Source organism: Chinchilla lanigera, unplaced genomic scaffold (genome assembly GCF_000276665.1).
Source record: "Chinchilla lanigera isolate Chin_1 unplaced genomic scaffold, ChiLan1.0 scaffold00085, whole genome shotgun sequence".
In the NCBI taxonomy this organism is placed as follows: domain Eukaryota; kingdom Metazoa; phylum Chordata; class Mammalia; order Rodentia; family Chinchillidae; genus Chinchilla; species Chinchilla lanigera.
This window is the reverse complement of record NW_004955486.1, coordinates 1,789,835-1,816,288: the sequence shown is the minus strand read 5'-3', so window position 1 is coordinate 1,816,288 and position 26,454 is coordinate 1,789,835. Positions and strand designations below refer to the sequence as shown.

Here is a 26,454-nt window from a genome sequence, read left to right as displayed (position 1 = left end):
TGCTGTCCCCTCTCCGCAGTCCACCTCAACTCTGTCCTCCCAGGCCTTTTGCAAATACCACCCACTCCAGGGAAACCTGTCCCCGTTCTCCCGCTTGGGTTTGATCTGCTTTTTAATCTGGTTGTATTTTAGTCACCTCAGTGCAGGGAGGGGTCCTCGCGGGCGGGGACCACGGATTCCTCCTGCTTTTCGGCTACTTACGTGTCAGCGCTGTGCTAGGTATTTTGCCACAGAATCACACTGAAACCTCCCTTCCAGTAGCTCCTAAAAGGTGGGTGGAGCAGTTCCCGTTGAGTGATGTGCAAACAGGTCGGAGAGGCCATGGCATTTCCTGAGATCGCAGCGCTTGCAGGGACATGCAGGTCCCCCTGACCATTTCAGTGCAGGTTGGCTGGGTTCCTGAAACTCTCCGCCAGACCCTCCTGGGCCTGCGTCCCCACTGCTGTCCCATGGGTCCCTCCCGCATAGCAAGCTTGGCCGTAACTCAGCTGGGGTTGCAGAGAGCGCCCCAAGGACGCCTGAGCTGGCCACGGGCTGGGGGTGCAGATTCACCGTGCTCTCCCCACTCGGTCCCTTTGACAGCCGTGTTTGCCAGCTGGTGCGGAATGCGCCATCCATTCATTTAGTCATTCATTGATTCATTTCTAAACTGGTCAGGGAGCTGGCAGGATGGGTGAGCGCTGGGTGCCCTCGGGTGGCAGCAGTGAGAGGGGATGTCTACCCTTAGGGCCTTGCGCATCTCCCCGCAGCCCCCAAGTCTGTGCGCCTCCTTGTCAGGTTAGGGAAGAGCCTAGGGACTCCATGGCTGGCCGTCAGGGTGCCTCAGGTGAGCTGGGCTACCTGCTGGCCCTGGGGCCTCTTCTCTTCTTCTCCCCTATCTGTGACCCTTTGTCCCCTGCCTGGCATCCTCAGGGGCATCTGTGTGCTGGCTGAGGTGGGGGTCTGTGGCGCCAGCACCCACATTCCGTGCTGTTCGCTCACCCTCCTTCCCCTGCTTGCAGCTTGGGGACCAGCTCTGTGGACCAGCTCTGTGGACCAGCTCCCGTCCTCTCAGAGCTGCACTGCCAGGAAGTCACGGGCACTGCAGACCTTTAGCCCCTAGCTAGGGAGCCTCTGTGTTCTCATCTGTTGATGTGGAGAGGGAGCTGGTCTGGCATTCTTGTGTCACAGTCGCCCTGACCATCTTCCCCGAACCACTGCTCCTTCCCGGGGCTACCGGGTGACTCCTTCTGGCCCTTTCCATCCAGTGCTTCTCAGAGGGGGCTGTGTGGGGAGAGGGCCGGCTTCACACTAGCACTGTGTGTGTTACATTCAGTGCTACTCTGCGCGTCACCTCAGCCCTCACTCTTACGCCGTGCTGGCCGCTTTTCTGTCCCGCAGACAGATTGCACACCCACGTACACAGCACCAGCCTCAGGGCCTTTGTACACTTGCTTTTTTTCTTGTGGCTTGAGTGCTGTGCCACTGACATCTCTGGTCTCACTTCCCCATTTCCTCCTGCTTGAATGGACCCGCTGGCCTCTAAGAGCTCCCTGCCGGGTGCACTTACTACCCTGACCTGCTTTGTCTCCCACCCAACACTCCCGGCCTGGCGTAGTTCCCTGGCTGTGACTGCGTCTTCCCACCAGCGCGTAGCCACAGTGAGGGCAGGGACTGGCACACAGCTAGCAGACCTGGAGTAGGGGTCCAGTCTGCACAGTTGGCATCCGGGGCAGGTACTTCAGTGCTGTGGGCCGTTCCATGCGTTGCAGGGTGCTTGGCAGTGTCCTGGCTTCTACACACTGGATGCCAGTGGTTTCCACTTTGGTTGTCACAGCCAAAAGTGTCTCCAGATGTTCTAAATGTCCCCCTCCTGAATGGAGGAGAGGGGAAGAGCCCCCGGCTGAGAACCACCGGCCTAGGATAGGGATTCAAAACCTTTTGATACTGTCATGGATGAGTCATCTGACCTTTATTGTGACCCTGCATGACAGATGACACGGGAGAGTTTGACAAGGCAGCTGGCAGGCCTGGTTCTGCTTTGTTCCCCGCCCTCCTTTTTTTCTTGGTCTTTCTGAGACAGGGTCTCACTATGCAGTTCAGGCTGGCCTTGAGCTCACTTTGTAGATCAGGCTGGACTTGAACTCGTAACGATCCTCCTGCCTCAGCCTCCTGAGTGCTGGGATTACAGGTATGCACCACCACACCTGGTTGTCCCCCTCTCTTACAATGTCCTTCTAGGCCAGGGGTCCTCATCCTAGAGAGCTCGCATGCCCATGTCCCCCACCTTGGCAGTATCTGGGCCACAGTGGGCAGTGACTGGCACAGCAGAGGGTAGGGAGGGAGGTGAGGGATTGCAAGGGAGAGGTGCTGCAGGCTGACCAGGAACTGAGTGAAGATATGGTAGCTCCCAACACTCTTCTGTGCAGGGGATGGTACTGATGACCTGGGCAGGCCTGGGCCTCAGAGTCAGACAAGCTTCAACTCCAAGACTTTTTCCGTGTGCCCTTGGCAAGCCTTTCCCTGCCAGGAGCCTCTGCATACCCATCTATGGATAGAAACAACCCTCACCTCACAGCTGCTTATCACCTGAAGGCGAGGAGGGCCCAACTGAGAAAGGACAGAGGGGATGCATGAGGCCTCAGCTTGCTCACCTGAGAGATGGGCACAGGTGGGTTCTCTAAAGCTCCTCCAGCTCTCATCTGTGATGTGGGAGGTTCTGTTTCCTTGGGACCCCCAAGGAGCCCTGTGACAGCTCTTCTGAACTTCTGCTGTCAGGGAGGGGCCCTGAGTGTTAGGAGAGCTTCCACCTGGCGTGCTGTGTGACCTCCTTCAGACGTAACCTCTCTGGGCCTAAGCACCCCTCTCTATTAATCCCAGCACTGGTTCCAGCGCTGACCCCAAAGATCACAAAAATGTCAGCTTTGGGTGTGTCTGACAAAGGCCCCAGGTGTGGGGTTAAAAGTTTCAAGGAAGGAGAGCCCCGAACTCCCCGCTGTTGTCTCTGCTCTGGCCTGTCTTCTTGTTCACTGCAGTGTTGCTTGCTTTGGCTGAAATGATTTCTTTGACTTGGGCCCTGGTGACATCCACGATTCGGGGTGCCTGTTGGCTTTCGTGAAGCCACAGTGCAGAGGCCTCGGGTGGGGCTGGGGCGTCTCTTCCCTGCCTCTCTGCCCCAGGGTGCTTGGTTAGCACCTCTCACAAATCTGTGGTCAGCATCCATGGTGGGGCCGCTGTCTGGGAACCCGCAGGTTCAGGGAAGCCCTGGCAGGGAGGGCGTTTTCCTTGAAGAAGCCCTCTGTCGCCCGTAACGGGCACGTGCCCCTGCGTCCAGGCTCCGAGTTCCGCCTCCTCAGCCCAGAGCTTTCGGCTTCCTGGGGCTCATGGTCTTTTTCCACCGCTTTGCACTGTGATGTCATAGGTAGGGGTGACGCCACTGTGGTTTGGGGTGCTCGGCTGTGAGCTGAGGAGGAGGAAGTGTCCTTTATGTGGCGTGAACTTCCTTCTGCCGGGGGCTCTGGTGGAGCGGTAGCCGGGGGAGTCCCCGGCCTGCAGCTCTGGCTTGGCTGTTGCCTGCTGTTCCGGGGACTGTGATGAGCCACCCTGCCTCTGAGCCTCCCCCCGTATCTTCTTGGCGCAGGAGGCGAGGTTGGGATTGTCATCTCTGGAGATTCGCGGTCGCCGGTCTTTTGGTGCTATTCCCTGAATAAAGCCAGCTGGCTGGCCCACCTGTCCACAGCGAGCCGTGTCTGTCCCGGAGGGAGGCTGCCAGGCCACTCTGCAGCCCCAGCTGACCTGTTGCACAGACAGCCGTGGGCGTGTTCTGCGGGGGGAAGCCGCCAGCACAGTGGCACCAGGGGCCCCAGGAGGCTCCCACCAGGAGCAGTGGGCCCGCAAGGGGCCTGTAAGCGCTGCTCTGTCCTTGTTAGCAGCAGGGACCCTGGGTGACCAGAGCCGGGGCAGAAATCCCCAGGGGCTTTTGTGGTTCCTTTGCCTTCCAGACAAGTGGCCACATGGGTCACTGTCTGAGCGTGGCCGCAAGCAGGTGGGCTGCTGACAGACGTTTCAGGAAACTGAGTGGGCCTGAGGGTGAGAGCAGAGCGGGAAGGGGCCTGGAGGCGGTGGCTGGGTCTGAGGTCCGTCCGGTGAGGTCCGTCCGGTGACCCGGGAATGAGGCCAAGGGCCTCGGAAGGCCCAGGTTCGGCCCAGTTTTGAAGTTGACAGTGACCCTCCGGGGAAGGGTCCAGCACTCCATCTCGGTTAGCAGGGCTCCTGCCCACACCTTGGTGTCCCTGCCTGGCCTCCCACCCGCTGACCCATACCCCGGCCTCCGTCTGTCTGCAGCTCACGGAGGCCCAGGCTCTCGGCGACCCTGGGCAGCGGGGCTCATGCTTGGCTCCCACGCCTTGCTCCTCCCAGCCCCCTGGAGCCTCCCGCTGCAGCCAGGGGCAGAGCCCCTTCTCCCCAGGGGTCACCCTCCCGTTCCCTGGCTCCACTTGCCTCCAGCCGCGGCTTGGTCCTTTGGTCACTGCCCTCGTCTTCTCTTGTCACCTTTGCAATTCCCCCCTTGCGTCCTCCTCCTGCAGCACCCACACAGGGAGGCTTCTCTGCCCCCAGCGGGTGCCAGGGGCGGGCAGATTGGCATGAGCGGTTCCAGGAGGGGCATGGGGGAGAGGGAGGCCTGGAGGGCAGAAGAGCTGGGCCCTGTGCCTGGGGAAATGCATGCTGGGGCAGCAACGGCTTGTGGGGCTTAGGTGTGGACCAGCTTATGGAAGCAATCGTCCAATTATGCGGATGTCCCTTGTTTACTGCTGAGTTCCTTCCTATGACCAGGTCGTTAAAGGAGTTGGTCGCTAAAAGAACTTTTTGCAGTATGTACATGACAATATTCAGAACAAAGAAATGGTCAAAGGAGATGCCAACTTGATGACTTTGGTTTTATTTCTGTAACTTTTTCCTTTTTGAGACAAGGTCTCATTAAGTAGTTCAAGTAGGCCTTGAACTCACAGTATAGCCCAGGCTGACCTCGAACTTGCAGTGACCCTCCTGCCTCAGCTTCCCGAGTGCCGGGATTACACGTGTGCATCACCATGCCCAGCACAGTTCTGTAATATGTAACAGAACATGAACCTGCAGTATTGTACTGTATACTACAATAAGCAAAAATTACACTACTGTGTAAACAAGGTGTACTGTACCAAAAAAAGACATTGAGACTTTTTAAACAAGATGTACAGAACTGTACAAAGAAAAAGACTGGTTATAAGTCTGAACATCAGTAAAAAGGTCTGTTAAACAAGGAATATCTGTATCAAAAAATTATAGCAGTTGCAGGGCCTGGTGGCAAAGGTCTGCTGCCAGCACTTGGGAAGCTGAGGCAGGAGGATTGCCATAAGTTTGAGGCCCACCTGGGCTACCTAGTGAGTTCAAGGCCAACCTGAACTACCTGGTGAGATCTGGTCTCCGAAAACCTAAACATCCGCCCCGTGTGGTGGTGCACGCCTGTAATCCTAGCACTCGGGAGGCTGAAGCAGGAGGATGGCAGTATGTTCGAGGCCAGTCTGGGCTACATTGAGAGATCTTGTCTCATAAAATCTGTTGTGGGTGTCAGTTGTGCAGTGGGGGATAGTTTTTCTGCCAGCCTGCCCCTCAGCTGTATGTGGGACCACAGAGCTCGCCTCTGTGCTCCCCGTCAAGACTTCGGTAGGGAGCAGGCCAGGACCAGAGGCTGAGGGGTGGGAGTTTCCTGCGGAGGCCCCATGCACCGAACGCTTCGCAGCCAGCCGGGGACAGGTGACCGCGATTGCCCCACGGTACAGAAGAGGTGATAGCGGTGGAGGTGGAGGGGAAGCTTCGAGCTCAGGGTCACGCCGCTCCTGTGGTCGGAGCCAAGCGCCACCCACAGGCTCCAGGACGCCGAGCTTCAGCCACCAGCCAGACGCGATGGCGGTGGAGGTGACCATGGGCACTCGGTCTGCCCCCGGAGCACCGCCCGCTCTTCATAAGTCTACTTCCTGCCCACGTCTCCCATGAGCCCGGCTCATTTCAGCTGTTTGGAAATTCGGACTTCTACTTCTGTTCAGCGGCACTGCTGCTGCCGCTGCTACGTGCGGCTGGCCACGGGGCTGTGAGTAATGACAGTGACAGAGAGTGACACTGAGCTCTTCCTCCCGGCCAGGCACAGAGCTGAGCCCTTAAGTGAGTCGTGGCGTTGCTTCTCTGCCTGGATAACAAAACGGAAATTGGAGAGTGGCCAAGCTGGGGTTAAAACCAGGCATCTGGCTCACAGCTCACAGTAGGGTGTCAGGGAGAGGTGTATCCCTTGAGGGGAGATAAAAGGAGGGGAGAGAAATAACCCCCAAAATGCCTGGCCTGGGCAAAATGGGGAGAGCCCTGGGTGGTCATGGGTCCTGCGTGGGACTGGTGTCGCTGGAGGTTTTCGTGAGATGATAGCAGAGGGGACTCTGAGAGGGGCTGAGGAATCACCCTGCAGGACCCTTGGGCCGAGGCTGCAGCCGGAGCCAGGGCGTGGAGCAGGGGTGTCGGAGATGGTTACAGGTGGCCCGAGGACAGAATGGCAGATGCTGGCAGGGCCCTGGCGGGCTGGGCATGCAGCTCTGGCCTCGGCGGTGGGAGCAGATGGATGCTGAGGGGAAGGACGAGGCCTGGGTGTAGGAAGGTGACTTAGCTCCATCCATCTGCAAAGGGACTTGTGGCTGGGAAGGAGGAGACGAGCTGACAAGAGAAGCCCAGGTGCTGGGAAGGTGTGGAGACCGGGGTGAGCCACACGGACAGGCCTCATGGGAGGTGGTATGGGGGCGGCTTGGGGCATCCGCTGGCATTAGAATGCACGTAGCGAGGAGGCAGAGACCACACCTAGGCATCTCCGTACCCGGGCACCTATGTAGAAGAAGGCCTGTCTCCAGGAACCGGATCCCAGCCCCGGTTCCTGTCTGCCCCCAGCTTACTTCTAAAGCAGCATGACAGGCAGGCAGCTGGGGGTGACACATTCCACCCCCGGGCCACTGCCTGTGATGTGGTCGGTCCTTCCTGACGCGGGTGCCGTGTGTCTCCGTGACGGCAGCCGGGCCTCCCTGTCTGTGCTCTGTGTCACCGTGACGGGCCTGTCTTGATGTGGCTGCCGCCTCAGTCTGTGGGGCTCTGGCAAGTGCCCAGGGTCCACACCCAAACACCCCTGCTGCCTCGCGATTGCAGAGGATGATTTCCACCTGTGTGAGGGTTCTCGGGTCCCTGGCAGCTGCCTGGGCCTGTCTTCCCAGTCGCACCTCTGCCCTGGGACCCTGCTCACCCTTTTGCCTGGGAGAGTCCCCACCTGCCTGCCCCTGAGCTGTGTTCTCCAGAGTCAGCCCCTGGACGGGCTCTTGTCTGCAAAACAAGGGAGTGGGCAGGATCCCAGTGCATGATGTCACCAGAGGGCAGCGGGGCCGTGGTAGCCGTGATAGCTCCGATCTCCAAGCGCTGGCTGCATGGCTTCAGATATTGCTTCAAATCTCTAAAACCTCCATTTCTGCATCTGTAAAATGGGCTTGCACTGATCTCGGGGCCTTGGTGCAAGGAAAAAAACGAGTAAAGATATATGTGCCCACAGAGGCGCCTACACATAGTAGGTGCTTTTCTTGCTCTGAATAGTCTTAGCTGACCCTCCTAGCTCTTGTTAAGGGGTAGATTCAAAGGGTTACTCTTTGTCCCCAAGGCCTGAAGCTTCTGTCTGTCATTTCTTCCCCTCTTGTCCCTTCCTGAGCTCCGCTGTGGGATCTCTGCTCAGGGGAGCCCCAGCAGAGGCTGAGGCTCCCCTGGGCAGGTATCCCCCAAGGATCCAAGGGGAGTGCTGGGAAATGAGAAAGCCGTGCAGCTCCCGCAGGATGGTGGCAGAGGAGCCAGGGTACGGGGGCTGTCACATGACACCATCTGTGGCACTTCCTTCTTCCCCAGGCCTGCTCTCAGCCCTTCCTCCCTCACTGTCTATTTATAAATGGGAGAAGGGACCAAGAGCCCCACTTTGGGCCTCTTGAAGGCATTTGGTCTGTAAATAGGACAAGGGGCAAATTGGCCAGCCCTGGGGTGCCCAGCCCCCGAGAGCTGACACTGATTCTGGAATCACAGAGACCTGTATGGCCGCCTGGCCCGGCCCTGTGCTGACTGATGGCCAGCGTCCCTCCCACCCAGCCCTGTCCACCAGCTGCGCTTTTTGTCTTCTAGGGCGTGAGAGGGAGGGGACAGGAAGAGAGGGTGCAGAGGAGGACAGGTGGCATCTGACTTCCCAGGTGAGCTCAGCTATAGCAAGGAAGTCTGGTCATGCTAGAGCTTTGCCCTCAGCCGGCCCCCGGAGTTCACTTTGTTTCTTTTTGAGGGGAGGAATAAGAGGGTTTCGTTATGTAGTTCAGGGTGTCCTTGAACTCACTGTACAGCCCAGGTTGGCCTCAAAGTTGTGGCGTATCTCCTGCCACAGCCTCCCGAGTGCTGGGATTACAGGTGTGCGCCACCATGCTTGGCAGATGGGGCTCACAGTCTTGCCTGGACCTGAGGCCACCTCATCCTTTAGCTGCCGCTCACAGACCCCGGCCTCTGGGCTTTAGACACCCACCTACCCAGACTCCTTGTTCCGGGGTCGCATTACTGCCGGTGTTCCTCAGAGTGAAATCCCTTTGCACCAGCCCAAGGCCGTCCTCCAGGAGGCCCACAGAAATCCCCGGCTCCATGCCCCAGGATGGCCTCGGCCACTAGGACACTGGGGAGGTAGCTTTGTCTCCACCTCCATATTCACATGCATGAAATGGGCATGGTGGGAACCAACTCACTGGTTGGATGTCAGATTCAAGGACAGTTTTCTTGCTGCTTTGCTATTATCTGTCATCATCCATCTGTCTACTTCCATCCATTCATCTATCTGTCATCTACCTGCCTGTGTCTACCTATCTAGCATTTATCTGCCTACCTGTCCATCCGTCCGTTTGTCCATCCATCCATCCATCCATCCATCCATCCATCCATCCATCCATCCATCCATCTTCTCCAGTTTTCTCCCTACTGGGTCATGCAGTTACCTGTTAATTGGGTGTTTAACTCTCAGTGATTTCCAGATTGTCACCCAGGGCCCTATATTTTGAAGGACCTAGGCTGATAAACATGCTGACTCAGTCAGTCCATTTCCTCATTTTAGAACGCAGGCCCCCATGGGGTGGATGGGGTGCTCATCCCCACCCCAACCTAAGGAGCTGGAGGCCTCCCGGGCCCTGCACTTCTTAGGGATGGTCTCACATTCTGAAGACCTCTGGGGTGCCCAGCTTGTGCTGCCCCTGTGGTGTGGCCTGGAGGCCTGGCTCCCAGGCTGTGGTTTGGGTCCAGGCCCTGCTCTGGGGAGCAGGGGAGTGACCTTTTGTCCCATTCTGCTCAGGGGCTTTCTGTTCCTCATTGTTTGGCAGTGACAGGGCTCTGGTTTTTTTTTTTTTTTCTATCTAAGAGGACAAACAGGCCTGGAGGTTGCTGGGGGAGGCTGACACCTTTGCCAGCTTTGGGCTTGGCCAGGGTCACACGCAGCAGGAGGAAGTGCAGTGCACTAATCACAGTGTCGCTTTAGACGAGAAGTGGGAGGGAGGAGGCTCGGGCGAGGGGTCCAGCTGCCTGCCCTTGGCGGCCGGGAGCCCTGATCCCTGGGAGCCCTGATCCCTGGCAACGAGGGAGCCTGGACTTGGCCCAGGCAGGGCTCACTCCCATCAGGCGGTTTGGGCCCTGATGGGAAATCCTCCCCCAGCCAGAGCAGGAGTGAGGGGCTCCCCTAGTTATCACTGCCCAGGCTTCTGGGCTCCCCTGAGACCTGGCTGGCTACTGCAACTCCTTCGTGGGGTGGGGGTTTTAGGGGCAGGCGCAGCTGCTCTAGGAAGGCTAGTTTGGGGGTGTTGTGGGGGACAGTCAGGCTCCCGCAGCAGGTAGCATTTAGCTGAATGATATATGTAGAGGGGTGGCGGAAGGTGTGATTTCCCTGGTTAGGGCTCCCCTTGGTCCCGTCCGTGTGCCCCTTCCCAGCCCTTCCAGGTCCCCTTGCTCTGTCCCCATAGCCAGGTAATCAGACCCGATGGGGTTCAGCCACGGAGCCTCTCTGTCTTCGCTGGGAAGACTTCCCTGCTCTTTTCCTTTCCCTTTTAAGAGGCTCAGCTTCTGGGTCCCCGAGAGGGCCTTCTGCACAGGAGGTGGCGGTCAGCACCCGTGACAGCCCCGGGGTGTCTTGGGCACAGGCAGTGAGGCCCTGACTGCTGTGAGAAGCCCTGGTAGGGGTGCTAGATCTGGGCGTCCCCTGCTATCCAGCGTCACCCTGGGAGGAAGTATGCGGGTGAGTGCGCATGCGTGCAGGTGTGAGGTGTGATCGAAGGGCCACAGGCAGGCCACCTGGGGGTGGAGGAGACCGGAGGGGGAAGTAAAAAGGATTAGATGTGACATGTACCTGTACCAGTTCCCCATGATGAGTATACCTACTGTGTATCACAAACATGTACTCATAGAAAAGGGAAAAATTGTTACAGTAAAAAAGACATTCATCCCCCTCAAAAATCTTCCTAATTCGAACACACTTATCCCATCATTCTTGCCACTTTCTCAAGTTCTGGAAGTTCTCCTCTTCTGTGAGTGTATTTTTTTCCTTTTTAGTTTTTTGAAACGGGGTCTGCCCTTGAACTCACTATGCAGCCCAGGTTAACCTTGAACCCGTGGCAATCTTCCTGCCTCGGCTTCCCAGTTGCTGGGACTACAGGTGTGCACTGCATCTGGCTTTCATGAGTGTTTTTAGTTTTGCTGTTGTGCCTGCCTCAGTGTCCTGAGTTGATTCAAGTGTTACCTTTCTCGGTCGTTTTGACCTTGGGGAAGAGTTCGAAGTCTCAGCACACCAGTTCTGGCGAACAGGGTGGACGAGGACACCCATCACACTTTTGCCTGCAGCAGCAGCAGTTACTATAGTTGTGATGACACCTCTTAAGAACCTGAAAAAGGACTTCCGCGGCTACTTCAGAAAGAGGCCAGCACGACGGGGTCAGTGTGTTCCATGGGGATTCATGGCAGCGTGTCTTACTGTAACAGAAATTTTAATGTAGATGTCCACCATGTATTTTGCTCATACTTCATACGTGTGTGGGTGTGTTTCTTCGTGTGTGTGCATGCGTGTGCCTCCAGGCATGTGTGAGTGACAGTCTGGAAGGATCCCAGTGACTCAGACTTAGGTGCTGCAGCGCCCACTCCTCTAACCCAGCCTCCTGCATTTCTTCCAGCCTCACCACCGCGGATTGTCTGGAGTGGGGTGGGCCTCAGAGGCCGGCCTGGTGCTGGGTACTTTCAGGTTTAGGCTTGCTGGCCCTCGTGCTGGGGTCAGACTCCTGCCCTGGGAAGTGACGTCTCTGTTTTGATGAGCAGCTATCGAGCACCCATCCATGCCAGGCTCCTGGGCGCAGTAGCCCCAGCCAGCGGGCTCGGCGGGCAGCCGTGTCTGCCAGGAGCCAGGAGGAGGAGGAGGTCAGGATTCTGGGTGACTCACTCAGGGTGGGGCACAAGCAGGGAGCCTACCATGGGCGGCTGCCGGCTGAGAAGGGCCCTTAGGGGATGCGTGGGATTTTGTCAGAGGAAGCAGGAGACAGTTGGGGGACCTGGGATGAGAGCAGCCACTGAGAGTACGTAGCCTGAAAGCCAGCCCTGTAGGTCACTGTCCTGATGGCTTCCAGCTGTCGGCACCAAGCTGCACACAGCCGGGCCCAGCGGGGAAGACAGCTGGGTTACAGGCCTGCTTGTCACTTGTGGCAGGGGCCACACGGCTCCAGGCAGTCACAACCCCAGGCTGTACTAGGGCGGGGAAAACAAAGGCAGCCACCTCCCCGCTCAGACGGGGGGAGCTTGGCCAGGTCTGCACGGGATGGGCAGTAACTACTATGGTTGGCATCTGTCCTACCTGGCTTGTCCAAGGTGACTGGTGAGTCCCTGTGTTACGGTTGTTAAATATTTGGATGAGCTGGGTGTAGTGGTACATAACTGTAATCCTAGCACTCAGGAAGCTGAGGCAGGAGGATCTCAACGAGTTCGAGGCCAACACGGCTCCATACTTCAAGACTAGCTTGAATTATATAAGGAGTCTCTGTTTAAAAATTTTTTTTAGAAAAAGGGAGGGGGTGGGGATTTGGAGTGATCATCTTATTCCCTTGTATTGGAAGTGAAGTCGGGAGAAGTTAAGGCCTTTGCCTGGGTCTGCACAGCTGCTAAGTAGTGGAATGAGGAATTGAAACTAGGCCTATGACTCAACAAGCTTATCTGGGGAGAGGTCTGACGGTTCACTCAGTAAAGGTTAATTGAGCTGCCGCCACGCGATTGCAGTTGGTGGTACCATGAGGCACGAGCCAGCCCTCAACTCTGACCTAGAAGGGCCCTCCTGGTCACTTCGGGGTGCCCTCTGTCTGCGGGGCTGCAAGGGACTCTGGGGAAGTGTGTGCACACCTCCTCCGTTGCTTGTGTAAACAGGCACACGCCTGTGTTTGCCTGCCCACGCGATCCCAGCGAGCGCTCTGAGCATGCGCAGTCTCGCAGCAGCTGGTGGCCGGAGGGTCCCGCCTTCTGGAGGGAAGACCGGGACTCAGGGACAGACACAGTGGCGACTGCCGCTGCTGCCCTGCACTTCTGGACGGTCACTCGTGTCCGAGGGAGGCACTCTGTGTTTGTCAGTGTCCAGCCCTGTGCCCCATTTCTCTTTTCTCCTTCCTCTTTCTTTTCACTTGCTGCTTTTCTCTTCGCGGAGGCCCAGGGTGGCGTAACCCAGAGCACGAACCATGAGCTCAGACAGGATCTGGGTTCAAATCCCCCTGTGTCCCTGGCCCTGGGACCTGGGGGTAGTGCCCTGCCCTCCTCCCGCCTCGGTGCTCTTCTGCACAGGGCCATGGTGCAGAGCGACTTGGACTGGGAGCGGCAGACGCTCCTGCTCGGTCCCGGCTCCGGAAGCAGAGCCTGAGCTGGGGTTTCCGGGCCGTCAAGTCCTGGGAGGGCTTCCAGGAAGCGGGGCAGGCGGCCTCTCAGCTGGACAGCCTGTGTCCCCAAACACAGCGGCCACGGGGAGCAGGCCGGGGACGGGAGCTGCGTCCAGCGAGCAGCCTGAGGCCCTTGGAACTGCAACGCCTGTGTGCCATAGTGCGCCAGGACGTCCGTGCCCTTGGTTCCGGCTGATGTTCACTTCCGGAGCCAGCCCTGTCCCGGCTGCATCCAGTGATGGCCAGGCCTGCGCGTAGGGGTGCGTGTGGAGATGTCTGTGCAGACACACCCACGAGGGTGGAAGGACAAGCAAGGGCTGCATTTGGGGACAGTGACATTGCTAGAAGAGGTCATATCCATGTTCCAAGAGAGGCCAGAGGAGGAGGAGCCCCAGCAGGCAGAGGGCCGAGCTGGTGCAGGACAGGGCCAGGGTGACAGTGTCTCGGGGGCTGACAGCTGCCTTTTCTCTTTCCAGTCTGTGTTTGTGCCCTATGCACCAGAGCCCGGGAGCCCCCACGCGCCAGAATGCAGGCCGAGGGACTACTACGAGAAGACCGCTGGGATGTGCTGCAGCATGTGTCAGCCTGGTGAGGGGCGGCCAGGCGTGGGGGGGTGTTGCCCCTGGGTCTTTGCACATCCATGCCTCTGCCTGCTGCAGTCCCAGCTCCCTTTCCTGGTTAACTTCAAGGTGTTCTTTAGACCTCAGCTGAGCTTTCTCTTGCCCATGTAGCATCTGCTCGTGAGCTCAGCCCACAGACAAATAAATAAATAGAGGTACACTCCTGGCTCTCAGGAAGCTTGGGGAAGGGAACATGACCAGGGGATGGTTGAGACAGAGCAAAGGGCCCTGCTGTATTACGGGGTCGGGGAAGGTGTCCCTGAGGGGGTGACACTGGCCGAGCCCTGCAGGAGGGGAGGGAGGCAGGGTGAGTGGCAGCTATGGGGAGGGGGTTAGAGTCTGGAAGCCCCTGGAAGCTTGGAGCCATTTGATTGAGCTGTAGGATGTGTCTTTCCTAAACCCATTTTAAGAAACCCCAGGCAAAGGGACCTTGCTTCTGTTAACTGCATATTCTATGCTATTAATCCCAGCACTCTTGGAGGCTGAGGCAGGAGGATCCCAAGTTTGAGCCCAGCCTGGGCAACTTAGCAACTTAGGGAGACGCTGTCTCAAAATCAAAATCCATGAGATAAGCACAGCAGTAAAATTGGCAGGGGGGAATAGGTAGGAATAGTACTGAGAGGGGCAGACTCCTTCAGGGTTTGCCTTGGCACCTTCCTGTTGTCTGCTGTGCCTCCCTCTGGGCCTTCAGGAACCCCATGCCCTCATCCTTGATAGTGGAACTGTGCTCTTGCTGTCTCCTTCCCCCTCCTCCAGTTTTTATTTCTAGGAGCTAGCAAACCAGTTCTTACTAGAGTGTGATTGACTGATAACAGGTTTCCAGTGGTGGAATTTCAGACATCTGGAGATAGCAGAGGGGAAGATATTTTATGAGTCAAAGGGGTGCAGAGATGGAGTCATGGCTGGTTCCTGCCAGATGTGAGATGAATCGATGAGGCAGTTCGAGTGGGACTCGGAGGAGCAGGGGATGAGCCCTGTGTCCCGGAAGAAGCCCCACCCTGCTGAGACTTGCTTGCTTTCTTAGGCCAGCATTTGAAAACCGTCTGCACCAAGACCTCTGACACCGTGTGTGCCCCTTGCGAGGACAGCACGTACACCCAGGTCTGGAACTGGGTCTCCACGTGCTTTAGCTGCGGCTCGCCCTGCAGCTCTGGTAAGTGGACCTGGAGAGGGCGGCCCAGCGTCTGCCCTGGGCGCATTGCACCCGACCTGCGGCGGCCCGGGTGCAGTTTCTTCCAGTTCAAATGTGGCATTTGCCTTCGGGACCTTTCCCCAATGCTGCCTGAATTCTCGGCTTGGGCTCGGGGCAGCTGCGGGAGAACGGTGCCCGTTGAAGGCTGGCCTATGCCGTGTCTTGCTGCGGTGTCTTGCAGGGCAGGCCAGGAGGGTGGGATGGGCGTGGCTAGGCAGTGGGAAGGCCAGAGTGGGCGTGGCCATACAGAGGGTGTTGAAGTGGGCGTGGTCAGACGGGGGTGTTGAAGTGGGCGTGGCCAGGCAGGCCTGACCCTGGTTGCCCTCCTCTCCTCCAGACCAGGTGGAAACTCAGGCGTGCACCCCGCAGCGGAACCGCGTTTGTGCCTGCAAGCCTGGCCGTTTCTGCATGCTGGGGAATCCGGACAGCTGCCGGCAGTGCATACTTCTGCGCAGGTGTCCTCCGGGCTACGGCGTGGCCAGGCCAGGTACAGGGACCCTGTGGATGTTGACTCCTCTGCCCAGCCAGTGGCGTTGTCAGGGTGGCCAGGTGCACCGCTCTCCTGCACTCCTTGTTAGGCTCCTTCTGGATACTAGGGCCTCAGGGGCCAAAAGCGAATCAAGCCGGGCATGGTGGCACACGCCTGTAATCCCAGCACTCGGGAGGCTGAGGCAGGAGGATGGCTGGGAGTTCAAGACCAGCCTGGGGTACAAAGTGAGTTCAAGTCCAGACTGAACTGCATAGCAAGACCCCCCAAAAAAAGACCCCCCCAAAAAAGACCCCCCCCAAAAGCGAATCAAATAAGCCCTCAGCAACGGGACCATCAGAAGATGCTTCGATAGCTGGGCTCAGTGGTGCCATCTATAATCAACCCCAGCCCTCTGGGAGGCTGATGTAGGAGAACCCCAAGTTCAAGCCTAGCCTGGGCAGCTTAGCAACTTAGTGAGATCCTGTCTCAACATAAGAAATCAAAAGGTCTGGGAGTGTAGGTCAGTGCAAAGGCCCTGGGCTTAATCTGTACTGAAAAAAAAAAAAAAAAAGCTGTTGCAGGAAGGAGAATCTAGACGCCCGGGAGACCAGCTGTGTGCGCGGGTGTGAAGGAGGTGCAAACGGGAGTGTGAGGGTCTCTAGGCCGCCCCTGGGGTTCTAAGACAAGACCCCCTTTCGTGAGGTTTGAGCCCTGACCTGGCCCCCGCTGTGCCCTTCCAGGAACTGCGACCTCAGACGTGCGCTGTGCCCCCTGCACCCCAGGCACGTTCTCCAGCACCTCCTCGTCCACGGAAGTCTGCAGGCCCCACCGCAAGTGAGTGGCTGAGTGGCTCTGAAAGAGGGGCGGCGTGTGGTGCCTGTGTGTCTGGGGTCTGAGGCAGAGCCACCGTGCCGTGCCGGAGGATTGGGTGCTCAGGGCCGGGTCCTGGGGTGCGGTGGGGCGCGTGGCGGAGGCATCAGGGATGGCAGGGGCGTGCAGAGAAGGCGTGGCACACACCCTCACTTCCTGTCCCCTGCCTTCCTCCTTCTCCTGCAGCTGTAGCTCGGTGGCCGTCCCTGGGAATGTGACAACGGATGCAGTGTGCAAGTCTATGGCCCCCACCCTGGGAGCAGCCCCGGGCCCAGCTCGCACACCCCGGTCTGTGTCCCCGAGAGCCCAGCCTGGGGGGCCCACTCCAGCGCCTGGCACAGTTCCAAGCACGGCCCTCCTGCTCCCTGAGGGCCTCGAGCCCCCGACTGGAAAGAGCAAGAACGGCCTGTCCCTTCCAGTCGGTAGGTCACAGCAGGCCCCTTCCTCCCTCTTCTTCCTCTCTGTCTTACTGACAGCCCGCTGTGTGCCAGACCCTCTGCTCTACCCTGGGATGCTGGTGCCAGTGAGCTGGGTCTCCGCCCAAGACCTGCTCCTGTCCCTGAGAGTCCCCATGTCGGGAAAGACAGGTTCCCCTGAATGAATCCGTGGACAGGGCAGTGGGCTGGGTCCAGGGTCTCACCCGTGTCCCTTCTGGGGTTGGGACTGTGCCATGTGTGTGTGGCCCGCTGACACATGTGGTCAGACTCGCTCCTCCCAGGCAACAACCGCAGCTACCCGGGGTCCCCAGCACCTGCACACTGGTTTGTGAGCGCCTCCTTTCTTCCTAGGACTGATCGTGGGTCTGACGGCCCTGGGGCTGCTGGTCATTGGACTGGTGAACTGTGTCATCCTGAGCCAGAGGAAAAGTAAGATTGCATTCTGTTTTTCATGCACAGTCCAGGGAGCGTTTCCAGGTGCCTCCAGGAGTCTAGCAGCGCGCACTACCTTAGGCTCAGATAGACCCGGAGACGGTAGTCGGGTTCCATTGGAGCTTAGATCCTGGGGCGGAGGCATCTCTGCTCGCTTACCAGAAGACAAGGGGCCCTCAGGTTGTCCTAGGGGTTGTTCTGGAAGCCTGAGAATCTGGAGCTCTGGGTGCAGGGTCTCCATGGGGGGGGGATGTGCAGGAGAGGGGGCGCCCTAGGGAGAGCTAGGCGGGGCTGCTGGGTGGCGTGGGTGGCCCAGGGGAGTGGACTGGTGCGGTCACACTGTCTGATGTGTCCCCTTGTCCTTGCAGAGAAGCCCATCTGCCTACAGCGAGAAGCCAAGGTGGTGAGTGTCCCTCTGCCGGCTCCCGGCGTCTCCTGGGTCCTCTCCCTGCTGGCTGAGTTGTCACCCCAGAAACCACGAGTTCTGTGGTCTGTCCAGGGTCGGGAGGCGCAGGAGCCCTGGGTGGCCCAGGGCCTAGGGTTGACACAGGGCTTTTGAAATCGGTATCATTGGAAAAAAAGAAACAGAAATCATATCCCTGGGTTCCCTCTCCTGATTTTGCCGGTAGAGGCGCTGCCCATCCAGAGCAGTGTCTCTGGACTCCCAGCCCGTGCTCTTTGCCCCGCCCTGCAGTGTTTAGTGAGGATGAGACGGTTTCTCGCTACCCCACTCTTCCCCTTTTCCGGCTTCATGGCAGTGACAGCTGGCCCTTCTAAGTTCCCCTCTAAGTTCTCCTGCGGCCCAGTGCCACCTCTTCTTTCCCGACCACGTGTGTCCCCGCAGTCTGGGCACTGAAGTGTCCGGGGTGTGGTCCAGGTGCCCCTGCTTCCTTTTCTGCCACGGAGTTTGTGTCCACAGAGAGGGGGCCCCAGCCGCTGCGTGCTGAAGCCGCGCAGAGGCCACGTGGGCAGGGAGCCGGCTCTCTAGGGGTGGGGCACCCGTCGAGACAGTGTCAGTGCATTTCTGTGGCTGCCTGTCATGCCCACCTGCCAGTCCCAGGGCCTCGCTCCTTGTGTGAGTGTGGGCCAGGGCCACCTCTCCTGGCAGCTTCTGAGCCAGGCTCTTCCCCCAATCCTCACCCGTCCCTGTGGGCAGGGAGCACCAGCGCCCCCATGTGTCCTCCTACCTCTGCCCACCCCTTGCTTGGTCTGTGCCCACTCTGTGCCCCTTCAGGCAGCAGCTGGCACCGGTCCCTGCTGGGGCCCAGCGGGGAATGCCCCAGCGCTGCAGAGCGAGTAGCAACTCACTGCCAGCCCTCTCCCCGGGCTCGGGGTCAGTGGCTTCCTTCTGTTTAGGAAAAGCACACCCCCACACACTCGCGGGCAGACGCGTTAGTCACCGGTGCAGACACTCGCTGGGTGCTGAGCGTTATTTATTTTCACAGCCTGTGACACACAGGAATATGCTCCTTGCTCCAGTTTTACAGTCCAGGTCACTTGGCCCGGAGAAGTTAAGCAACTTTTCCCAAGGTGCCCAGCTGATGAATATAAGCTAGGACACAAACCCAGGGCTGTCTCTGTCACTGCCCTAGCATAGCTACACTGTGCCTGTCTCAGGCACATGGCCTCCACACGTGGACACGCTTATGTGCGCGCTTCCCATGCCCGCAGCCTGCAGACACACGCTCAGTCAGAGACAGACAGACGGACACCCACAGGAGCCAGCCAGCGGCTCCGCCAGCCTCTCTGCCCTGCACAGTGGGCTTGGCCGTGAGCTGAGGGGGCAGCTGAGTTCGCAAGGTGTCTCCTTGTCCTCCCCCACGGGGCGGCAGCTGTTCCTGAACTTTGCAGCGTTCGGCTTTGGAACAGGGAGGTGGGCTGTGACCTTCGGGGTTTCTCTTCTGCCTGGTGGTTCTAACCACCAGCTGAGGGGTGCGGCCCGGGCAGAAAAGCCCCTTCTCTGGAGGTGGTAGGGAGTGACATTTGGATCCCTGGCCTTGGCCTCCCAGCTCAGGGCAGGGCTGGGGGTGGGGAAGCAGCCCAGGTCAGGGGCAGGCACAGGCATCTTGAAGCCACGGGTGGGTGGGGTTAGAGCTGGGGGCTGCGGCTACTGGCCGGAGAGGAGCAGCCTCAAGGCCAGACAGCTGTGCGCCTGCCTCTGCTCAGACCACATCTGGAATTGTGGATGGACCCAGGGTCTTAGCCTTGGCCGGGGTGGAGGCTGGCAGCACCGTGCCTGTGACCGTCCAGCCCACCCTGCCCACGTGCTGGCCCTCTCGCCTGTCCCTCCCACGCCAGGCCCGTCCTGCCTGATGTTCACGCTTCTGCATTCTCACCCTATCCCGCGCAGCCCAGGGGCTTCCAGCAGAGACCTCTGCCGTCTGCTTTTTGTCCGGGGCCCAGCAATCACCCAGAGCCCCAAGGCTCCACGCCTGTCCCGTCCATGTGGACAGACAATGAACAGCCCTGCGGTGGCATTTCTGGGCGGCCCAGCCGAGGTGTCCAGAAACCAGGGGTCTTGTCTTGAGTGTCCAGAGCGGAAACCCCAGACACCCGGAAAAGGCATTATGGGCTCAGCTCCACTGTTTTCTACCTGTGACCTTGGACAAGTCGCTTAGCCGCTCTGTGCCTCAGTTTCCACACCTGCACAGCCAGGGTGACACAGGTGGGAGAGTCCGTGGAGCAGTGTCTGGAGGGACTAGAGCAGAGCGGGCACTGGGTGGAGCTCAGACGCCAGCTAACATCGCTCTGCGGGAAAAAGACACTAGAGAAGTCAGAGCAGCCGGGTGGGCGCTTGGGAGGGAGGCTGAGGCAGTGCCGCTGAAGGCCGAATGAAGGGGGCTGCGGTGCTACTGGCTGGCTGACCACAGGGTCAGCGACCTTTTCTGCCAAGGCCGGACAGTGAGAGTGTTAGGCTTACGGACAGCACAGTCTCCATGCCAGCAGCTTAGCCACTTACGCCTGGAGGCTGTGTCCTGTGGGACCCTTCACGGACACCCCGGCTTGCCCGCCTCATCGTCGCATGGCGGGCGGTCTTATTCTTTAACACATTTTTGAGCCACTTGAACAAGGTGCACAAAAATAAGAAGCCGGCTGCACGTGGCCCCCGGGCAGTACTTTGCCCACTTCTGAATTAACAAACTCCCCAGGCTGAGGCAGGAGGGTTGCTGTGAGTTTGAGGCCATCCTGGGCTATGGAGTGAGTTCAAGGCCAGCCGGAATCACACAGCGAGACCCTGCCTCAAAAACAAAAAATCAAAAAAACCAAACAAAAACAAAACCCAAGACTTTCGGGCAGGGCTCAAGTGCAGCAGTCACTGTTCTTAGCACTTTCCTGCAAGTCCTTATTCTCCCTCTCTGCTGGGAGCCGAGAGGCACAGTGGGGTGAAGTAACTGGCTCAAGGTCACCCCTCCAGGGTGCGGCAGAGCCCTGATGTGCCTTGCGTGGGCTCGATCTGGGTTCCATGCCTTGGCTGCTAGGCTGGGCTGCCTCTCCCCGTGCTAACGGGTGACCTTAGAAAGTGGCTTTCCTTCCCTGTCCTTGTGCACAAGCAGGATGAAAACCCTGCCCCACCCTTAAAACTATGTGGTGAGCAAGGCCGCACGGCCCCGTCCCGTCCCACCGGTGCATGCTGAGCAGAGCGGCAAGTTGCTGACGGCAGGGAGCGCAGCCAATCACACCTCCTGAAAGCGCTGTGTGGGGAAGAGTGCGCAGGCGTGGGCGGAGGTGTGGCGTCATCTGTGAAGCGTGCATGCAGGTGGGCAGCAGGGGGCGCTCTGTCTGGGGGCGCTGACGTCTCTTCCTCCTCCTGCAGCCTCACGTGCCTGTGGATAGGATCCGCGGTGTGACCGGCGTGGAGCAGCAGCTGCTGCTCACTACGGCGCCCAGCTCCAGCAGCAGCTCCCTGGAGAGCGCGGCCAGCGCCGCTGCTCCGGGCACAGAGAAGGCCGAGGCGGGTGGGGAGACCCGGGCCAGCTCCAGGATCTCAGGTAAGAGGCAGGAGCGCACCTGGGCTGGTCCTCCTTTGTATGGATGAGATTACGCCCCAAGAACCCCATCCTGTTGAAGATGTCTCAGTGGAAACTGCACTTAGCACATCAGGCCTACAGGACACTGGAGCTTCCTGCCTACCTATGTCACTGTGGAAAATTTGAAACTCTTTTCGTGATTGTTGCTGGGGCCTTTTTTACTGTTGTTTTTTGAGATAAGAGTCCCGCTATGTATTTCAGGTGACCCTCCTGCCTCAGCCTCCTGAGCGCTGGAATTACAGGCTTGCACCACCATGCCTGGCCCCAAATTTGAAATTCTAACTACAGTTTCTACTGAATGCGTGTCAGTTTTGCATCCGTGGGAAGTTGAATCATTTCAACTCAAACCGTTGGAGGCTGGGGGCCATTTGTGTGTCTCACCTGGCTTGTGTCCTGCCCCCTTCCTTCTGGGCCTTGCCTCTGGTGGTCTGCTTGGTCTGTGCCCAGCGAGTCCCTGCCCCGCTGTCAGGAGAACCACAAGGAGCAGCTTTCAGTCCCTGACCCCACCAGGCTCCCCCATCTTCCCTGTGCTGGTCCTGAGCACCCTTCTTTTTGCCGGACTCCCCTGCCGCCACCTGCCTTTCGCCTTGGGATGGGAGAATTTCCCTGACGTTGTCCATGCTGTCACCCCCAGCTGCACCGGCTGCTCCTCGGGGCTCCCCAAGCTCCTATGAGTCTGAGGCCAGCCTGGGCTGCATAGTGAGTTCAAGGCTGGCCTGAACTACGTAGCAAGACCCTGTCTCAAACCATACAAACAAAAGCACGTGGTAGTGCGTTTGCCCGGGCCAGATCTGTGACACGTGTCACCTGGGTCAGCATCTCGGTTGTCCCCGAGTCCCTGGGGTTTCCTTGGTCTTGTTTACAGCAGGGAGGTGAAGTCCTCTTGCCTGTGCCTCTCCTTGCCTGTGGTCTGCAGGCCCAGCCAGCGGCACCACAGGGAGTGGCCGTGAGGTTGCTCACCCCCAGGCCCCTGTCCAGCTGCTCTGGGCCTTGGAGAACCTGAGCAGCCTTTTTAATCCCACTGGGGCTCAGTTTCCTCGTCCAGAGATGAGCGTGGCACCTGCTTGGCAGGGCTGGGCACCTTCCTGGCGATCACTGTCCCTCTGGGCCGCTTCCCCAAGGAGACTGGCAGCTGCCACCCGTGCTGTCCCTGGCCTGCCGGGCCTCTTGCCGGTCCTCGTGACACCCCACGGCCACCTGACTCCCCGCTCACGCTGATGCGAGCGCCCTGTGTTTCCCAGCACAGCCGCTGCCCCCAACAGGCCGATGTCAGGGCCGTGTAGTTCAGGCTGGCCTTGAACTCATGGCCACAGCACCAGTCCCGGAAAACTGGCCCCTGTCCACCTGTCCCCCGTCCCTGTCGGCTCTGCTCCATCTCCAGTTCTGAGCCGTTCCCTGGCCTCCGTGCGTGGCTGCCCTCCCCAGCGCCTTTCTCCGCTTCGGGTGCCTCTGAGCCCCAGACCTGTGCCCCAGCCGCCCCCACAGTGTCTCATCATGAGGCGCAAAGGCCGTGGTGACTCTTGGTGACATTTGGGGTGGAAATTTCTTTCCGGCCCCACGATTTCAGCCCTGCCTCTCCTGGGCCTGTGTGTGGTGGCTCTGAGCAGGGCAGGTGGTGGTGCCATGGTGGTCCCCCCGCCCCTGGGTTCCTGCAGGAAGTCGGAGGATGGGCGGGGCAGGAGTGGGAAGAGCCGCTGCCCCGTGCTGGCCCTGCGCTCACACTGCAGTGGCTGCAGCTGTCCGTCCTGGAGGGGCCGAGGCTCTCGAAGGCCCTGACATTCATCCCCAGCCAGCTGGGCCACCCTGCCCTGAAGTCATTCTTGCCAGCTGCTTCAGGTGCACGGCCTGCTGTGGCCAAGTCCCAGGTGCCTGGCTCCCAAGGGAGGCCACACACCCAGACTCTTTCTAACCCCACCTCAGATTCACTTAAAAACACTGCCTGGGCCTGGTGGTACACACCAGTAATCCCACCACTCTGGGAGGCTGAGGCAGGAGGATTGCGCGCTCCAGCTCAGCCTGAGCAACTTAATGACTTGGAGATCCTGTCTCAAATAAATGAAAGGGGTTGGCTTCAGTGTGAAGGCCCTGGTTCAATCATCAGTACAAAAAACAAAACAAAACAAAAACCCAATAAAGCATACCACCGCCACCAAGGACAAAATATATCTGTGGGGTTTCTTGGTTTGTTTGTTGGTTTTGTTTTGTTTTTTGATTTTTTTGAGAGAGGGTCTTGCTGTGTAGTACAGGCTGGGCTTGAACTTACTATGTAGTCCAGGCTGGCCTTGAACTTGTGGCGATCCTCCTGCCTCAGCCTCCTACAGTGCTGGGATGACAGATGTGTGTCACCATGCCTGGCATTCATGGGCTGCTTCTTACCCATAGCAAGGAACAGTCAAAAAGTCCCTGCCCTCTGGGCTCAGTGTCTAGCGGGCTTGGATGAGGGACTAAAGCAATGATGGTTGGGACAGGAAGGTACAAATGTGTCTGGAGAGGGAGGCCAGGGAGTCTTCTTGGAGGAAGTGGCCTTTGAGTGAGGCCTGAGGGACAGGAAGGAGAGACCTGTGCATATAAGGAGATTTCCTGCTGCAGGAGTAGCAGGTGCAAGGCCCCGAGTCCTGAAGGGCTCCAGTAGTGGCCCAGCGGTGCGTGTGTCTGGGAGATCAGCAGTGGGATCTTGGAGCAGCTGGGGGACAGAAGACAGGTGCCTGGGGATGGAGGCTCCAGGGCCGCAGGCTGTGGGGGGGCGATGCCAGCTTTTCCCACACACCTTAATCTGCGTCTTGGGCCCCAGGCAGACCACGGGGACACCCTGTGTTCCAGGACCCTTGGACTGATGTCCTCCCTTTTTGTGATCGGCAGAGTCTCCCTCTGGTGGCCACGGGACCCAGGTCAATGTCACCTGCATCGTGAACGTCTGCAGCAGCTCTGAGCATAGCTCGCAGTGCCCCTCCCAAGCCGGCACCTCGACAGAGGACCTAGACGCCAGCCCCTCGGGCTGCCCAAAGGATGAGCAAGTCCCCTTCTCCCAGGAGGAGTGCCCCTTTCAGTCCCCGCGGGAGACCCCGGAGGCTCTGCTGCAGAGCCTGGAGAAGTCCCTGCCCCTCGGCGAGCTCGACCAGGGCATGAAGCTCACTTAACAGGGCTGGTATGGGTCATGTCACAGCCAAAGGGGGCTGAGCCCGGCAGGGCCGCTCCATTCCTCCCAGGCCCCTGTGCCCCGCGGGCCTCTGTGGCTCTTTCCGGCTCAGGTTACTACAGTGGCGGGAAAACCCTGCTAGCATGGTGCAAGTCCTTCATGGTTGGTGGCTGGCATGAACCTGTGGGACGTGCCCTTGTTGTACCTGTACCCGACCCCAGCTGGACCTGCACATTTGACTTCCAAGCCCCTAGTGGCTTTTTTTTTTTCTTCTAAACCCTGGACTCTGAGCTGATTCTGGCTTTCCAGAGGCCCCAGCATCCTTCCCTTCTGCCAGGCTTGCTGGGAGGAGGGACGCTGCGTGTCACCCGTGGGGAGAGGACAGCACTTCGGCCTGGATGCGGAGCCCGCAGGATGGCCCTGCGGAGGGGAGACCACTGGTCAGAGGGTTCCATGGGGAGGAGGGAGTAGCGGCCCTGTAGGGGACACGGGCCCCTCAGATTGGCTCAGGGCTTTTGGAAGGTACCACCTCCAAACCACTTACAGCTTGTTCTTTGGTACCCGCTGTGAAAATCTGATGCCCAGCGGGCCCAGGCAGGCGTCTTTACTCCATGCTACAGCCAAGATGTCAGACCTAGGCCCCGGAGGGGCGCAGGTGCCCCAGGGATAAAGCGCGTCTCAGCATGCTCAGTGCTCTGAGCAACCCCAGCACCCCCAAAAATGTGAGCGCCATGCAGGTCAAGAAGGCAACAAAGCCAAGGCATGGTGGTGCACACCTGCGGTCCTGAGACCCTGTCTGCAAAAATCCAACAAAAGCAGCCCTTCCGGTGCCCTTGGCGCCCTTCACCTTTGATGTTCTGCAAAATGCCCGTTGCTCCTCCCCGCACACCCTCCCATGAACGGTGAACGGCTCAAGGCCACGCTGGGGACTTCAGAACCAGGGAGGTCTCAGGCCTCTGCAGCCACCTTCTCCTACCTCAGCCTGGACCTGCCCAGAACCTCCCGCCCCCAGCACCCTGGCCCCGGGGCAGCCGAAGAGCCGTTTTGGTACTGTGCCCGTGATGATGCCCAGCGGATGTGAGAAGCCAAGCGCCTGCGTCTGTGTCTTTTGTGTGTCGTGGAGTCTGCAGAGTGGATGCCACCCTGAAGCAGCTGAAGCCAGTTCTTCCCCACTGGCAAGGCAGGAACGTGGGCGGCCGTGACCAGATTCTAGAAAGAAGGGGTTGGCGACCCCCGGAAAGGCCTGTTCAGCCTCAGGTACTTGGATCCTTGTTAATGAATTCCACTGGACTTGAACTTGGCAGCTGAACTGCTGTGGGGGAGGAGAGCCTTCCTGTGACCACGGAGACCACAAGGGCTTTCTGCCCGGGCATCAAGGTGTCAGACTGCCCAGCCTGGCTGGGTCTCTGCTCGCCTGGGCCCTGGGCAGCGATGGAGCGCATCTGCCCCCTGGTGGACAGTCCTGAGAGCCCCGGAATTGGAAGGCCCTCGGTTCCCCTGCTCCTGCCGATCCGATGATGAGTTTGCACCATTTGGTGGGCAGCATTCCTAGTTATTAATAAATTTGGTTTGTTTTACACGTTGACCCAGGCTCCGGATGGGTCTGGGTTGGGGTTTCTCCGAGGTCCTGCTGGCCTGTCACCAGAGTGTGACCGGAAATGGGGTCATGGTCAGGGAAGGCTCAAGCTGGGACTGGCCGCAGAGGTCTCCCCAGCCAGCCACTCTTGCCTAGGGCCCGTGAACATTAACACAGAACTTCCAGATCAGGACGTGGCAGCTGGTGTCCAGGTGCACTCCGTCTTCCTGGGCTCCCAGCCTGGCCTTGGGCAGGGCGCGGTCTCTGCACTGTGCCCCTCAGAAGCAGCTGCATCCTCAGCTAGAGGAGCGGGCTTTGGCCACTGGAGACTGCGCTGTGAGCGGGGCCCACACCCAGGGTGCCGTCCCAGATGATCGCCTCACCTCTGGGCTCTGAGCAGAGCGGTGTTGGGGTGGGGACCCCCTCACCTGCTGCTGGGGGATGGGCGGGGTGTTTTCTGGAACAGAGGGTGGGGAGGAGGTCAGGGACTAAGGGAGTTTTTTTTAATATCAAGAAGTTAATTTCTAAATAATTTTTGGCTTTTTAAGAATTTATTTAGTAAAAAGCAGAATTTATTTTTGCCGGGCATGGTGGCACGTGCCTGTTGTCCCAGCAGTCGGTGGGGAGGCTGAGTTCAAGGATGGCCTGAACTACACAGTGAGATCCTATCTCAAAAAAAAAAAAAAAAAATTCAGCCAGGTACGG

General features: G+C 58.8%; 1 protein-coding gene across 1 annotated transcript in view; it reads left to right on the top strand.

Annotated features, from left to right (window-relative positions):
• Window positions 1-25,758, top strand: part of Tnfrsf1b (tumor necrosis factor receptor superfamily, member 1B) — a 27,456-nt gene extending 1,698 nt beyond the window's left edge. The window contains exons 2-10 of the mRNA XM_005403956.2: window positions 13,466-13,577; window positions 14,634-14,762; window positions 15,139-15,288; window positions 16,011-16,104; window positions 16,327-16,562; window positions 16,929-17,006; window positions 17,378-17,412; window positions 20,824-20,998; window positions 23,897-25,758. Of these exons, the coding sequence (XP_005404013.1) occupies window positions 13,466-13,577; window positions 14,634-14,762; window positions 15,139-15,288; window positions 16,011-16,104; window positions 16,327-16,562; window positions 16,929-17,006; window positions 17,378-17,412; window positions 20,824-20,998; window positions 23,897-24,174 (1,287 nt within the window). The 3' untranslated portion in view covers window positions 24,175-25,758. The remainder of the gene's footprint in view (window positions 1-13,465; window positions 13,578-14,633; window positions 14,763-15,138; window positions 15,289-16,010; window positions 16,105-16,326; window positions 16,563-16,928; window positions 17,007-17,377; window positions 17,413-20,823; window positions 20,999-23,896) is intronic.
• The last annotated feature ends 696 nt before the right edge of the window (window positions 25,759-26,454 follow it).